At 33.5% G+C, this 16,638-nt stretch overlaps 1 protein-coding gene across 1 annotated transcript in view; it reads right to left on the reverse strand.

The window, feature by feature from the left end:
* The window catches only part of LOC111004289 (protein O-mannosyl-transferase TMTC1-like), a 111,993-nt gene that overhangs the window by 30,959 nt on the left and 64,396 nt on the right, over positions 1-16,638 (reverse strand). The window contains exon 3 of the mRNA XM_045632140.1: positions 13,202-13,379. Within this exon, the coding sequence (XP_045488096.1) occupies positions 13,202-13,379 (178 nt within the window). The remainder of the gene's footprint in view (positions 1-13,201; positions 13,380-16,638) is intronic.

Raw genomic sequence — 16,638 nt, forward strand, 5'->3', positions numbered from 1 at the left:
TCCTATATAATGTCTGTTGCATTCAGTCCGCGTTAAGGCTTGAACAGTGCTCAAATCGGTCAACTAGCCCTAGTTTAAATTAAATTGTTGGAAGAACTGTCGCTCATATGCATTTGAAAAAAATATATATTGTGGGTTGAAGCCTACTGTATCGATTGATAAAACCAAAAAAGATAAAAGCAATACCAATTTCCCAAAAAAAAATTTACCATCGAACCGTAGATTAGACATAAATTACAAATTCGCTCCAAAACGGTTTATGCGATTTATTTTAATCTTACACGTATTATTAGATATAGCATATATTATTATTTTGATAAAAAAAAATTTGTATTAATTCGTTTCCTGGGCATGGAAAGTAATAAAAGGTAAATAAACTCAAGCGCAATGGGCTTCCCTCCGCAATTTCACACCCGCGAGCCCTGCATGCGGCTTGTCTTCAGTCCACCTCAACGCTTTGCGACGGGAGGACTACGCTTGTGTGTCGAAGCCAATAATAATTAAATATTTGCGTATTTTAGTTTTTACCCGCGGACTTTTTTTAGAAATGCCAAAATATAAAAAGAAATATCAAGTGAGGCGAGGACATGAACTTCGGAAATTATTGTATGTTATAAGTATATGTATATAAGTACCTACCCAAACAAAACTCAAATTTAGAGTTGTCAAGTTTCAAGTGAAACTTGTACAACCAAGTAAAATAAGTTGCTGAACCTGATACCTGATGGAATCTGAAAGTGGGTACTGGATCTTGAGGATGGTAAGCAGTAGACATACCGTCATTGAGCTCGTTGTAATCAGCTCAGCGAGACGATACTTGAAATGTGACTAAATGAACCTGATGATGGACTCCGAAGGTGGGTACTGGGTCTCGAGGATGGCAAGCAGTAAACATACCGTCATTGAGCTCGTTGTAATCAGCTCAGCGAGACGATACTAGAAATGTGACTATATGAACCTGATGATGGACTCCGAAGGTGGGTACAGAGTCTCGAGGATGATAAGCATTAGACATACCATCATTGAGCTCGTTGTAATCAGCTTAGCGAAACGATACTAGAAATGTGACTATATGAACCTGATGATGGACTCCGAAGGTGGATACTGAGTCTCGAGGATGGTAAACAGTAGACATACCGTCATTGAGCTCGTTGTAATCAGCTCAGCGAGACGATACAAGAAATTTGACTATATGAACCTGATAATGGTCTCCGAAGGTGGGGACCGGATCTCGAGGATGGTAAGCAGTAGACATGCCGTCATTGAGCTCGTTGTAATCAGCTCAGCAAGACGATACTAGAAATGTGACTATATGAACCTGATGATGAACTCCGAAGGTGGGTACTGGATCTCGAGGATGGTAAGCAGTAGACATACCGTCATTGAGCTCGTTGTAATCAGCTTAGCGAAACGATACTAGAAATGTGACTATATGAACCTGATGATGGACTCCGAAGGTGGATACTGAGTCTCGAGGATGGTAAACAGTAGACATACCGTCATTGAGCTCGTTGTAATCAGCTCAGCGAGATGAGCTTAGATATAACATGCTGCACTCGTAGGTTTCAGAACCAAGAAAAATATTTAAAATTTCAACTGGAAGACGAATCGTTGAAATTGATTATTTTTTCAATAAACTCAAAGAAATATAGTGGTATTATAGTAAATATTACCTAATATTTATTTAATATTAAATATTAATAAGTTCATATAGTCACATTTCTAGTATCGTCTCGCTGAGCTGATTACAACGAGCTCAATGATGGTATGTCTACTGCTTACCATCCTCGAGATCCAGTACCCACCTTCGGAGTCCATTATCAGGTTCATATAACACATTTCTAGTATCGTCTCGCTAAGCTGATTACAACGAGCTCAATGATGGTATGTCTACTGCTTACGATCCTCGAGATCCAGTACCCACCTTCGGAGTCCATTATCAGGTTCATATAACACATTTCTAGTATCGTCTCGCTAAGCTGATTACAACGAGCTCAATGACGGTATGTCTACTGCTTACCATCCTCGAGATCCAGTACCCACCTTCGGAGTTCATCATCAGGTTCATATAGTCACATTTCTAGTATCGTCTTGCTGAGCTGATTAAAACGAGCTCAATGATGGTATGTCTACTGCTTACCATCCTCGAGATCCAGTGTACCCACCTTCGGAGTCCATTATCAGGTTCATATAACACATTTCTAGTATCGTCTCGCTAAGCTGATTACAACGAGCTCAATGACGGTATGTCTGCTGCTTACCATCCTCGAGACCCAGTACCCACCTTCGTAGTCTATCATCAGCTTCATATAGTCACATTTCTAGTATCGTCTCGCTGAGCTGATTACAACGAGCTCAATGACGGTATGTCTACTGCTAACCATCCTCGAGATCCAGTACCCACCTTCGGAGTCCATTATCAGCTTCATATAGTCACATTTCTTGTATCGTCTCGCTAAGCTGATTACAACGAGCTCAATGACGGTATGTCTACTGCTAACCATCCTCGAGACCCAGTACCCACCTTCGGAGTCTATCATCAGCTTCATATAGTCACATTTCTAGTATCGTCTCGCTGAGCTGATTACAACGAGCTCAATGACGGTATGTCTACTGCTAACCATCCTCGAGATCCAGTACCCACCTTCGGAGTCCATTATCAGGTTCATATAGTCACATTTCTCGTATCGTCTCGCTGAGCTGATTACAACGAGCTCAATGACGGTATGTCTACCGCTAACCATCCTCGAGACCTAATACCCACCTTAGGAGTCCATCATCAGGTTCATATAGTCACATTTCTTGTATCATCTCGCTGAGCTGATTACAACGAGCTCAATGACGGTATGTCTGCTGCTTACCATCCTCGAGATCCACTACTCACCTTCGGAGTCCATCATCAGGTTCATATAGTCACATTTCTAGTATCGTTTCGCTGAGCTGATTACAACGAGCTCAATGACGGTATGTCTACTGCTTACCATCCTCGAGATCCAGTACCAACCATCAGAGTCCATCGTCAGCTGATGATGATGACTCGGTTTCGGTATTTTAGCAATACTGACATTAAAAAGTTTTAACCTCAGAACGAATTAAACATGTAAAAAAATCATGTATGTACTAGTTAAATAATTGGCAGCCACCATTTTTTCTAGACCAATATTTATTTATAAATTTTTATATTTAGCTAATAATTGGTTTCGTATTCACGTAGTTTTGTTAGACTATTCACTATTTTGTTAGACTAGATGGCGTTAGTAAATTATTGTTTGTAGTAGAGGTCAAATCCTCAAAGTCATCGGCGTATGTTAGAGTCTTAACTAAATAAGCCACGGTAATGCTGTCCGCTCTAAATTTTGCAATAAATACACGAAGAAACGTGTGTGTATTGTTAATTAATTTCTAAAAAACTATCAACAATTTCACTGCATAAATTTGTTCATATATAAAAAAATACTTGTTGCGGTACTAGAGAACAGTACTCTTCATACAATGCGGTTTGGGCCGTATCGCTCGCTAAAAGCACTATAAATAAATATTTCAACTCGTAGCTTCGGATGGGTTTCCTTCCGTGTCTATTAATGTGTAATGCCCGCCATTTTGTGTTGCAGCAGCTTTTAGGATATTTTATTTAGATTCTATCTGTTGTATGTAGATTCTTTCACTCGCTTTCCATGATTTGATTTATAATTTGAAATGATTTAAACGGTCTATCGTATTAACCTAAGAATTCTGATTCCTGCATATTATCATTCAGTTTAAAACAATATATTTTTTAACAATTGAAAGTGATAGTTTAAATTTAAAGTATTTCTTCTAATTTCTTTCAGTAGCAACATCTAGAATTTCGGTTCGATTTTTACCGTAACCACAAGTTTTTGGATTTGGGCTTGGCTGGAAAATTTAATAGAAAATAAAATTATATCTGATTTAATTAGATCTGTATAATGCCATTTAAGTTAAGTAAAAATTTTCCAATCCGCAATTATAAATTACTTAACTAGTAATTACTGGCTTATATAGATCAAACTATCTCACCCAATTGATGAATGAGGCGACGCAATTCTCATATTCTCAGTTGTCATTAGCTACGTGTAGTTGTCTATCAATCAGCTGTACATACGAGCTTCTAAATACACCCAGCACAGGTATAGTCACGGTTAAGATGAAAGCTATAAATCTCGCCGCTTCGTCGCAGATCCTATCGGTTTAATTCACTTGAGCCAATTAACTTGGTGCGACCCTCGTCGTTGTGGGTTCATATTTTGGTGTTTGAATTTCGAACAAGCAAAGCAATTCCGATTATACGAGATAATACTTATGTACATAAAAGGAGGTCGTGTGGAACGCTTAATGGTTATACTTAACTGGTTCACTGATCATGTATGTATTGTATTGATGCCCGAGATTTTGCGTATTTTTTTGTACAAATTTACCGTTTCATTTACATTTCTTTTACATACATGAACTGTCATAGTGATAATTTTAGCAAAAAAGAATTTTCACAGGAATTTAACCCAGGAATAATCTATTACTAAATAAAAAAATCTACTTCTAAATTAGAAAAAAAACCTGGAGAAGTAAAAACTAATGTAAAATTTAGTAAGTAAGTATAGTAAATATTCTTAATTAATATAAATATTCTCCCACTTATTATCATAATTTAAAACTCGATAAAGAGGACCCGCTAATGTACCTAACATAACATTTGCAATTTAAACAACAAAATCTGTATTTTAAAAAACTTACAACTTTGTAAATAAAACATTTTTCTCTCAAAATAATTTGCCTCTCGTCTCAACAGATCCTTAAGCAGTTGAACATCTCCACTATGAGGACATAATATCTGCAAAAACGCTGCAATCAACCGCGAAAATGCCCTGAAAATTCCTCGAGGGTCCTACCGGGTAAGGACAGTTAGCATTAATCCAGCGGTTAACAAACTGGTCGTTAAGAACGCTGAGTTATGGGGACAGGTACCCGTGTTAACGAGTGTTCAACCCCCTGATAAATAACCGCTGATACCGCGTAATGTCGCCTCTGTTAATGGTCCCGCAATATTGAATGTTAAACTATATAGTTGATATAACATTAGTCTTATAATACATGTTTACAATCATCCACTATTGCATCACGACGGCAGTCATGACTATGTGCGTTTTGTCGAAGGGAGAGAGCAATTGAGACCGATTGAGAGAGAGTGAGAAAGGAAGATGGAGAAAAATTACAATCTATTGGTTGATGTAATGTCGCCTCTGTTAATGGTCCCGCAATATTGAATGTAAAACTATATAGTTGATATAACATTAGTCTTATAATACATGCTTACAATCATCCACTATTGCATTACGACGGCCGTCATGACGATGTGCGTTTTGTCGAAGAAAAGGGAGAGAGCAATTGAGACCGATTGAGAGAGAGTGAGAAGGGAAGATCGAAAAAAAATAAACGCTATTGGTTGATGTATTCGTTTAGTAGTTATATATTAGAACTTTAGATGGACATTCTCTCGCATAACGTTTTGTGCAGTAAACGCAGCTCTTTGATTTATATTATCATTACCACGTATGCAGAGTGTAAACAGTGTGAATATAGATATACAAATACATGGAGTGATCATATACTGGTACATCATCATCTATTAGGTTTTTTACCTTATACTGGACGCAAACGAGTATGCTGAACTGTGTACCTGAAATACCATGAGGTTTGCAAATACGTTGCCGTCCTTAAAATATCGTATTACAGAAATATTCATTGGTTTGTGATAATAATTTATATTGTAAACGATATTATATAATAGTATTTTTATTATGTTCATTTATTTCTATTATCATAAAACTCAAAAACATTTTGGTATTTTATTATGTAACAGCTATCTTATTATCTTTTTAATTACATTATTTTATATTGAATACGGAATGAACGAACAAATAAATTACTTTTGATAAGTTTGTAAAACCTTAAAGGAACATTCCAAACAATCTTTGGATTAAGTGTTGGCGTAACGACGAGTTGCTTTTTTATAATTACACTATGACCTTTCATGATCTTAAGCCTACGGCTTTTTTAAGGTTCTTTGACCTTGATAGTAAAGTAGATTTTATTTCTATTATTATAAATAATATTTAGCACATTTCAAAACTTTAACAATATAAAATCACTTTGTAAATACGACCTATTTTAATATTTACCATTTAGATATTAAAATAATTAAAAATCCGACTACAAACACGCGACATTATCTAAATATAAAGGTCAGGTTTGTTTGAACACTTATAACTTTAGAAAGGCTGGGATTTTTGATTTGTTCTATTGGTCTCCTTCTGGAATAACAGATTAAAGGGGAAAAATCTAATACCAAATGTTCACGAGCTTCGCTGTCAAACATTGTTGAATGTTTATCCCGTCGATACGGTAACTACCTTCTCTGCTCTACCCTCAAATTAAAAAAAAACGTGTATATATAAAGGTGAGCCTCCTGCCCGTTTGCCCCCTGTTATATAAAAAAAAGGTTTGGAATGGCGTATTTTAGATTAAAAAAATGAATAATAATATCAGTAATGAAAACGGATAGTGGTTGTCAAATATGTGTGCGTTTATTTTGTGCTAAATAAGGAAGATACTAAACTTGCTAGATATACATACATAATGTATATCCAGCAACTTTCTTATTATAGATACCACAAATAATAGATATACCATTGAGTTTAGTATAATTCAGTAATACAAGTGATCTTTTATATTTATTTTGTATTCATTGTATTACTTTTATAAAACTAAAAATTCAGTTCAGCTAATCTGTGACACGAAATCCATTTACTGTTAGGCGCCGCGAAGTTCGCCTATATATAAATTTAAGAAAATTAACTGAAAATTTTCGAAATTTAAAATCCGTATTTTCTGAAACTTGAATTTATAACGATAACCAAAACAAGCACTGATTGGTTAAGCACGGTTGTCAGTTTCTTTCGACCAATCTGAATACAGCAAAGTTCGCATTGCTAATAATTACTGACCTCATTGATGAATAAGTAATATCTCATTTTCCTTATCAAATACGCTGAAATAAGGTTACGTTATCTTTTGTTCGAGTTTAATTAACGCCCCGCAAATTATTTCGTATAACGGAATTTTAATTAATGATTAATATTTTAATTTAGGAAACCGTACCTTGTACAATGTGCCCGATAATATATACACAGTTGCTGAAGTTGGTAATTTGTGTTATATTGCTTAATATGTGATATTTTTTTATTAAGTACATCTAAAATAATTCTCACATATGCATGTAAACATTTAAATACTAATAGAAGAAAATAATCAATAAATTAGAAAAAATAAAAGGTAGGTAATAAATGTATAGATATAATGGCCTCTTTTTGGGACCATTATCGCTTTTTTTAAGATTTTGTTAAAGCATAATCAGAGATTACACTTTAGTAATTATAAAGAAAGCAATACCACGTGACTTTAATAGCGATGCCAATTGTTTAATTAATTAACCACTTTGTGGCCTTGACAGCTCTGACGCCTTGTGGAGCCAAGAATGAAGACTTTATCCACGACTACCACAAGAGCGTCCTGCAAGATTCCGACCTCGGCTGGTAGAAGGACCACTTGCCTGAACAGCGAGAGAGAAGCCTGAATAAGTGCAGTACAAACTCGCTGAAGAAATTGTTATGTGTGTACGATAGCGCAATAAATAAATAATGTATTCTACCACGTAAATGATAGTATTTATTTTATGAATAATTCCCTAACCATTCCAAAAAAAATATTCAAGTTTTCACTTCTCCCGGCACTGCCGGAGTGGGAACCCATCGTTTTTTTTATTGTGTTGTTATACACTATATATATAGCTACCCATGTAGTTGGGTAAACCACAGCGATTGTAGTTCTAATGTAACATTTTTTTGATATACCTACTACATTATTTTGTAAAATAAAGAGAAAAATATAATAATAATAACAAATGAAATTAATGTTAAACTGTAATAAACACGTTTAAAAAGCAATATTCAAGTGTATTTCCACCCTCGAATTGAAATCTTGAGGGTGAGTGGAACAAGGTTTTCTATTATGTTTATGAATCAGACCCTTAATTCATAGAGCTGTATGTAATAATTTCAAGTTGCAATTCATAGAGAAAATAGAAAAGTATTACAAATTCTAACGTATCCTACTTTTTTTATAAATTGGGAATTAATCATCACTATTCATATGTGAGACCAATTCAGTAACACAATAATATTTATAGCCATGGAAAGTAATTCAACAATAATTATTTTTTTATGACTGAATAGTCTTACCAAATGATGGAATGATGATGAAATGGTGAATACATCAATTTACATTAATTTAAATTATCTTTATCTAAAGATATATTACAATTACCAGCTTCGTGGCAATAGATATCAGTAACATGTTAGTGAAGATTTCAGTCAAACATTGACTTACAACTGACCCACTTTTGAAAGAATAGATATTCTGTTTTTTTTTTTTTAAATTATATATTTATAATTATTGTGAGGTTCGAAGATATATATTAGAATGAAACCAACACATTTATTGTTAGGGATTAGAATATATACTATAATATAATCTAATGAAGCTTAAAGCTAAATAAGTAATTTAAACTTAGAATATCTTTTAAATTCTTTCAACATAAGTGAGCAAGACGTTCCATTTCTTCGTAATATCTGTAGCACCCGGGATTTTAACGCGACGACGTGAATCGTTCTTAAATATTTTAAATGTTCCTGCAAAAGTTTCCGGAATCTCGGAGGGAATTATTAAACAGTTCCGAGTTCCACACACGGGGTAATTACGAATCACATTTGGATCTGAGCGTTATAAAATTGATGAGAGGTTCGGGTTTCGTCGCTATTTGCGTGGATACTTTTCCATTACAGACGTCGTACTTAAATATTACCTACATATAATAATTATAAATAAATATCGTTTATTTTCAATTTTGACAATGTTGAATGTACAGTTTAGATTCTTTACTTATTTTTTTTCTAGTTACTCGATATTCTACCTTCCTTCATTACCAGTGAAGAGGTCACGGGTGAAGGCGATACCCATATAATATAGCATTATTATAATAGCATTTGTTCAATTCTAAAGAACTAGTAAAGTAACAGACTTTTCGGGCAAAGAGCACATACTTAGTTATCCATGAAATAGGGCTTCCCGAAAACCTAATAGGTTTATCGCTTGTAGTACAAAGTTTTAACATTGGAAAAAATATCTATTGTACATGTTATTATTTTTTATCAAGAATTAAATTTGGTTTATTTTTAAATTTAGACTTTTATTGTGAGGGTTATTGCATAGAGGTAGAAATGTGTCCGCCCCAATTAGTCTTCAAATAAGATTTTAATTATGAGATAATATACATTTCAATATTATTATAGAAAATATATAGAAATAAATGCGTACAGATTTTTTTGGCATCAAAGGGTATTAAACACTTTACAAAAATATACTATACTATACAAACTTCTGTACATAATACGTATAAAATCATTTTAGTATTAGTATTTACAGCTATATACAACGTAAAGACAGCAAACAATTTAGCCCAAGTCAACATTAACAAACATTCAGGCATTAACGACAGTGTTCATACAAAGTTCTAACATCTTGGAATATTCCACAGTAATGCCAGGAATATTAGTGGTCCGATTTTTATCAGTACATTTTAATCAAGATTCACCCGAGACCCAATTAAGATGCCATCTGCGACGCGGCTTATTGGCTAAATATTTGAAACGCTTGCTCATAATAATTGCACAGCTCTGTGTATATTATAAATTTAATAATTCATGTATTAGTCAATTTAACTTATCATGAAATTGATAATTATTTGCCGCTACTAGAAGTATTCTATATTTGACGGTGGATTCTTGTCGTATCTTTACACATTCAGGATTAAACAAAGTGCTGCTTATTGCATGTTATGACCGACTGTCCAATTATTGGCCTCGATAGGTTTAACATAGAGCAAGCTATGGGCATACAAGTAACGGAGACGAATTAAAAGTAAATTCCATGGGGCCCAAAAAGTCACAGCATGGGTCGGGATGGCTGACAAATTTCTAATTTAAAAAACCGTTCGCGGGTTTCCGCGTTAAAAGTGAAACTTCTTTTTGACCTTATTTAAAAAAAATGATCTACTATATATGCAACTTTACAGAAATTGGTTAAATAAAGTTAAATTATATGAAGTTTAACAAAAGGCTTTTATTATCATAGACATGAATACAAATAATACAATTACTTCATTTTAATTTTGATTAATTATAATACATATAATTATTACTATCATTGTAATAATTATATTATAATTATACAGGGACTCCTTTTAAAAATATATTTTAATTATTAAATATTAAGGATAGTTATTAGGTATGTTCGAATTACTATTATATTTTAATAAAAATAAACTATCATTGTTATCCATATTATAATATTTTTCTATTATTAATGGCTTTGAAGCTCTTTGAATCAACCGTGGTCGGGACTAGAAAAAGATTAATAACGGAACATATTTTTCAACGCCGATAAAGATGTTTCACTTCAAAAACAAATGATCACGTCATAGAAATTAGATGACCGAAGCAAAAGATTTTGTTTAATCTTAATAATGATTGTGCATTATTATTTCCAACTTACAAAAGTAAATAAACGACACAACAAGTCCAGTTAAAAATATTTAACTTTTAACAACACAGAACTAAAAATTGAGCTACTTTCCGACACGTCTGGCTGACATTTTTCTCTTTAAGGACTTCCTTGACCACCTCGTTACGACTAACAGCTGTCTGCTGCAGTTCAGAATAATAAACAGACAAATACAAAGAAACTTCAACTGTTTGTGTAGTAAAGGGAGATTTACTATTGAGTGTTTTGAAGAAAATTCTAGAAAGTTCTTGCCGTTATATGGCTTAATACGTTATGTATTTTGTATGTTTTAATTTACAATGTTACATTACATGTATTTGATTTTTCTTTAGGTATTTATTTAGAAACACGTTTACTCAGACTCGGAAAACGAATAAATAACGGAAAATATATATAAAACTGTATATTACTAATAATTATAATTAACGTAAATATTAATCAATTTAAAATAAAAAAATAAACGGCGCTGCAGACTTTTAAGGTCTGATTCTCAGGTTTCTGTATCTGTTTCATGATGCTTTGTTAATCTAATAGGCAAGAACGTGATCCGCCTTCTGTGCCTGACGCACGCCCTCGACTTTTAGGTCTAAGGCAAGTCGGTTTCCTCACTATGTTTTCCTTCATCATTCGAGCGAATGTTAATGAAAATGAAAGAAAGTCCATTGGTGCACAGTCGGGGATCGAACCTGAAGCCACTAGGCCACTGCTCAAATAAATTATTTAGTCAGCTACTTTAAACTTCAAATAATCATATTATACTCATCACATAATTCTTTATATAAATCAAGTGGCAGTACAGTAAAACTTTTGAAAGGAAGCTTAAGAGACGATCTTTCTGGCAGCGAAAGTTCAATCCTTATACATATATTTCTTGTGTGCGTGTGTATGTGACTGAACTCCTCCTAAACGACTGGACCGATTTAGACGAAAGTTTTTGTGTGTGTTCAAGGGGATCTGGGAATGGTTTAGATTCACAATTTTGTCCGCTGGACAATGTTTTTTTAATTAATTTTCAATTTATTAGTTGTTGATTGATTGATTTTGGAATGTTTTACATTGGATCCGACAGACGGCGCTACCATCGCAGTGTCAAATTTTAAATAATATTCGAATTTTAATTTTAGTCTGTCCCGAAATTTAAAAAAAGTTTTGTTATCATTGTGTTATATCGTGTGTGACCATGTGCTGGATCGTTAGATATTGTCATAACATTTGTATAATAATTTTCATCAAAATGGCTTATTAAAAATTGAAATTTTGAAATTAAAGACGTGTAGAACGAGAAATATCATTAAAAGATTCAGGTGTTATATTAAAAACATAATAATAATAATTTTTCATCCCTTGATGAACATCACAGTTCCGTGAGCACTCGAAAGGCATTACATTCCAACAAAATGCGGGAAATAAAATAATTCACCGTAAAAATACCTTCCTTCCAACGAATACATTTGCATTAGCGTGGCGGCATGTCATATCCATCGCAATTTAGATGAGAGAAAAATGCGAAACACTCGTAAACCTCCCCTCGTCTCCCTTTAGTTTCAAACTAGGCATATTTACAGAAAAAATATATTTAATACTACAATTTACTTGGAAATTTTGTTTTGTTCAATGTTTTGGCTTAATTATGTTGTCTTCGTTCGCGTATGTAGAATTTAAAACGCTTTTGGGTGTCGACTTTTAGAAAATTTTGTATCAAGGACAGAAGGCTGCAAATGCTTCGGCAATAAAAGTCTTTCATTTTACAATTAATATCACCGTTGAAGTTTTCAATTGTTTTATACAACTCATACTTTTGTCTTCCTCTGTACTTACTTTTAATGGCCGCTGCCTCTATGACAATAAGCTTGCGACGCCCTTGTGTTGAAAAGTAATGTTGTAATAAAAAATAACGGAAAATTAAACCAATTTACTATACTAATATTATACAGAGGAAAGATCTATGTATAATGTTTGTTTGTAACTGTTGAAAGATCGTGGTGATGTCCACATATGATTGTCTATGATGCACTACGCTTGAATTTAGATTATGTTTTTTTACTTTTCATGAGCGGTGTTATTTATAGATCATTAAAAATTTCCCTTATACAAGTAAACACAATGTATTAAATATTACTAAAATTGTTTGATTGCTATAGCCACTATTCCATCCTATCAGTAACAAAGTGGCTCAAAAAGTACTGGACCGTTTTTAAAAATTCTTAAAACATTTGAATGACATCACTGATTAATATAGGCTATTTTTATTCCAAGGCAAAACAGGTTCCCTGCTTAAACTACAATTATGTTACCCAAGGTGTAAAAAAATGCCTATAGAATATCTTTCATCGCATGCGCTACGAAAACCATTGATGATAGAACATAAAATTGGTCCGCTATATTAAAGAACCTGTCAATATCTACAAAAAAATGTCCAGACGTGCGAAGCGTAGACGTGCCGCTTTAAATATTTTTTTTTTATAAAATCTTCTCAGTTTAAATTTGGCGTGTATGCGGTTGGGCTTACCGCTTCAGTGTGAATAGGATGGACCGCAAATAGCAAGGCTGCCAGTGCTGCAAAAGGCCGTTGGAGTCGCGCTATCAGTACGCCAGTTCTGGCCACCAGCGCACAGCAAGCGGCGTGAAGAATGACGTTGAAGAGGTGCCACCACCATGCAGATACGCCGCATAGCGCATAATTTACTCTGAAAAAAGAAACCAATAATAACATATGAGAATATAGATGTAAATGCTTTATTTTAAATATATAACACATTGCAAACATAACCTAACCTATCTGGAAACTGTGACTTACATTTTTATTTATATAGTTTGCTATTTACATGAAAAAGGACATATTTTCAAGTCTAAATAGTATAGATTATTTAGACTTGAAATCATACAATATTTAAAAGTGTTCAATCATAGTCATAAAGTTTGTTGAAAGTTATTGAAACCAAACTGTTAGGATTTATCGAAACATAGACATAGACATATTATAATTTATTACAGACAAAAACTTACACACATAAACACACAAAATAACAACAATTATATATTAACACTTAGTAGAAATTAATAATAATAATATTAGTCAAAATTAAAAAAAGAAACGATGACGTAACGTAAATAATATCTGCACTTGTCTAATCCTAATACTGTTATGCACTTTATTGTTTAATTTTGTCGGGCCTGAAACTTATGCTCTAACGATAATGTTTCAAAACTTCTTCCGATTTTTGAAACTTATTCCTTATTCCGACTTCAGCTTATCATAGGATGATCAAATAATTATACATTTTAATGTAATAACAATAGCTTTAGAGGAAATGTAGCGTAAAAAATGTTTACCTATGCAAGCCAGCAAGAGAATCCTTTAGACTGCCATTCAATACGCGTAACTGCGTCGTAAATCAAGTCTTTGTATAATATAATATCAGATTTGCCCTAAACACTAAATTGCATTTACTTTGGAACTTAGACATTATTTGGAAGACATGTAAAGAGATTTTCTGCGGTTTATATAATATACCGGTTATCTATGAATAATAAGGTTGTGTCACGTAATCTTTTTTTTATAAATTTTAAAATCTATTTATATTGGAAAAATATAATCAACTTCAAAAATTTAAGCAGAATATGATTTCTACGTATACGTTAAATGGTACTTCGGTGACACGTAATAAAAATATTAACAACGGTCAACATGAAATACGTAAAACTTAAAGAACTCAATCTAGCTCCACTTACATACAATGTTTTCGAGCTCCTTAAGGCACTTATCGTTGCTGTATTTTTCCGTTGAAACGTCACATGCTATAAATAAGAGCGCGATAAACAGTCAGACACTTGAGGTATTCCCGTCCTACATACGAACGCTTAAGGCGTCTAAATGTGCCATTGTCTCATGTAATAGTTCTGCGGTTGCAACGAAATGAGAATTTTTGAGACGGAATTCGTAGCGGCGTAATTGTCCTAAATCTCGCGCAAAATGTTTGCAAGCTCCTTTTGAAGAATTCCCCAACTCGACCTATATTTACTTGTAATTACTTGGAAAGCATTTAAGAATAAATTTTTGATGCGTTTTGTGACTTTTGTCATAGTTTTGGGTAATTAAAATCTGTCATGAATTTTCCATTTGCATCTTTTTAAAAGTATACGAATAATGATGTAAAATGCTGACGTATGTAGAGTTGATTTTAATATTTTTGTTTTGTTATCTGAGAAACTGTTTTACAATTTCATAATAATACATTTTGTTCGACTATTGTCTGTGTTTAGTTTTAAATGAATATTCCATATGTTATAAACGCATCATGTTACAATACTCCAAAGTGGAAATTATTTATTCATCGTAATACAATATGTAATCCGGGTGTCTAAGACAGACATTTAGACGCACGGCCGCAGGCGAGACATGTCTCTACTCTGACAAGTCTGACAGTAAGGTTGCAAAATAAAACATGATATAAACGTTGGAGAAGTTCAGATAGAGAAAGTACGGTAACACAGATACAAAGCGTTTAAATCAATATTTATATTCGGAATACATCTCATCAGAAAGTACATCTATTGATATTTATATCTCAATAGATGTACTTATTAATATTCGATAAGTTCATCTCAGAAATAGATTTAAATTTATAATTAAACATAGAAGTTGCGCAAACTTTTAATTGCTAAGTGTCTTTGTAATTAGATAGGTTTTATGAACGTAACATTAAAACCATTAAAATCAATAATATTACATACGATTGAGGTATCTAATATTATTGATATCTGAGACATGTACGAGGAATAAATGTTATATATTGTTCTGTATTCTAAATGTCAGAAGAAATTTCCTCTAACTTTTAGATATGAAGGTTAAAAATAAAAATAAAATAAAATACGTTTATTTTGGAACGTAGGATCATCATGGTATCACTTATTCCACGTCATTAAATTCGAGCCTGTTGGCATCCCTACTCATCGGCAAAGAAAGTTATGTTATGAGTACTAAAATTACAGGATTACCCATGAATAATTATTATAAACTCGAAATATCGCGTATCTCAGACGAAGCTATGAAATATAGATTTTTCACCGCAATATATCAAAGTCAAAGTGCCTTCACAAGACACTTTACAGCAAGATAACGCGTACGGGTGAGATAAGCTCGAGTTAATCAAAACCGCATTGGAGGCACCTCATCTGCTTATAAATTCCGTGCGAGACAGGTTAATACATCAAGATGTGCGCTTGATTGAGCAACTGCTAACCGCTGTGTTAGATATTACTGACACTCACATTTCTTCTTGAAGGGTGTGGTTTTTTGTACTAATAGTATGTGAGTCGGCGAAGGCCAAAGTTGTGCCACCAAGGACCAGAACCAGTATGTTGCACAGATCCCCATTAACTTAAATCTTAACTACCCACTAAAGAGTTCTAAACTGTTCGATGTTCTTTGGTGTATTATGACAGATTCCATAATAATTGTTATAAATAATTAATGAACTTCATAGATAATAGACGTTTTAATTGTCCGTCAATTCCACTAACAAAATGTTTGCTTTACCTGATACTAGGAACTGACAAGTTTTTATTGTGGTAGTAATTTGCTATATCGTCTATATATTTCTATATATATATGTATTATAAAAGTTAGGTTAGGTTAGTGTTGTCTTGTCTTGTCAAATAAATAAAAAATAACTTAATTGAATGGCACGTATTATTGATATACGGCAGTCACTAAACGGCTGTATTTTGGGGATGACCCATCCCTGCAAGTACTGGACCCGATCTTCCCTAGCTATTTATAAAAGCGTATGGATGGTCTGTGAAGGATACTAGCTGTATCAAGTATCTTCACAAACAAACACTGGGCGTGAAAAGGCGGACGCAACCGCCGCATGGCATGTCGGGAAGCGAATAAGGCTCTGCTGTTACCGCATCCCGCGTAATGCGATTGTTGGTGGCACCTTG

Source organism: Pieris rapae, chromosome 18 (genome assembly GCF_905147795.1).
Source record: "Pieris rapae chromosome 18, ilPieRapa1.1, whole genome shotgun sequence".
Taxonomy (NCBI): domain Eukaryota; kingdom Metazoa; phylum Arthropoda; class Insecta; order Lepidoptera; family Pieridae; genus Pieris; species Pieris rapae.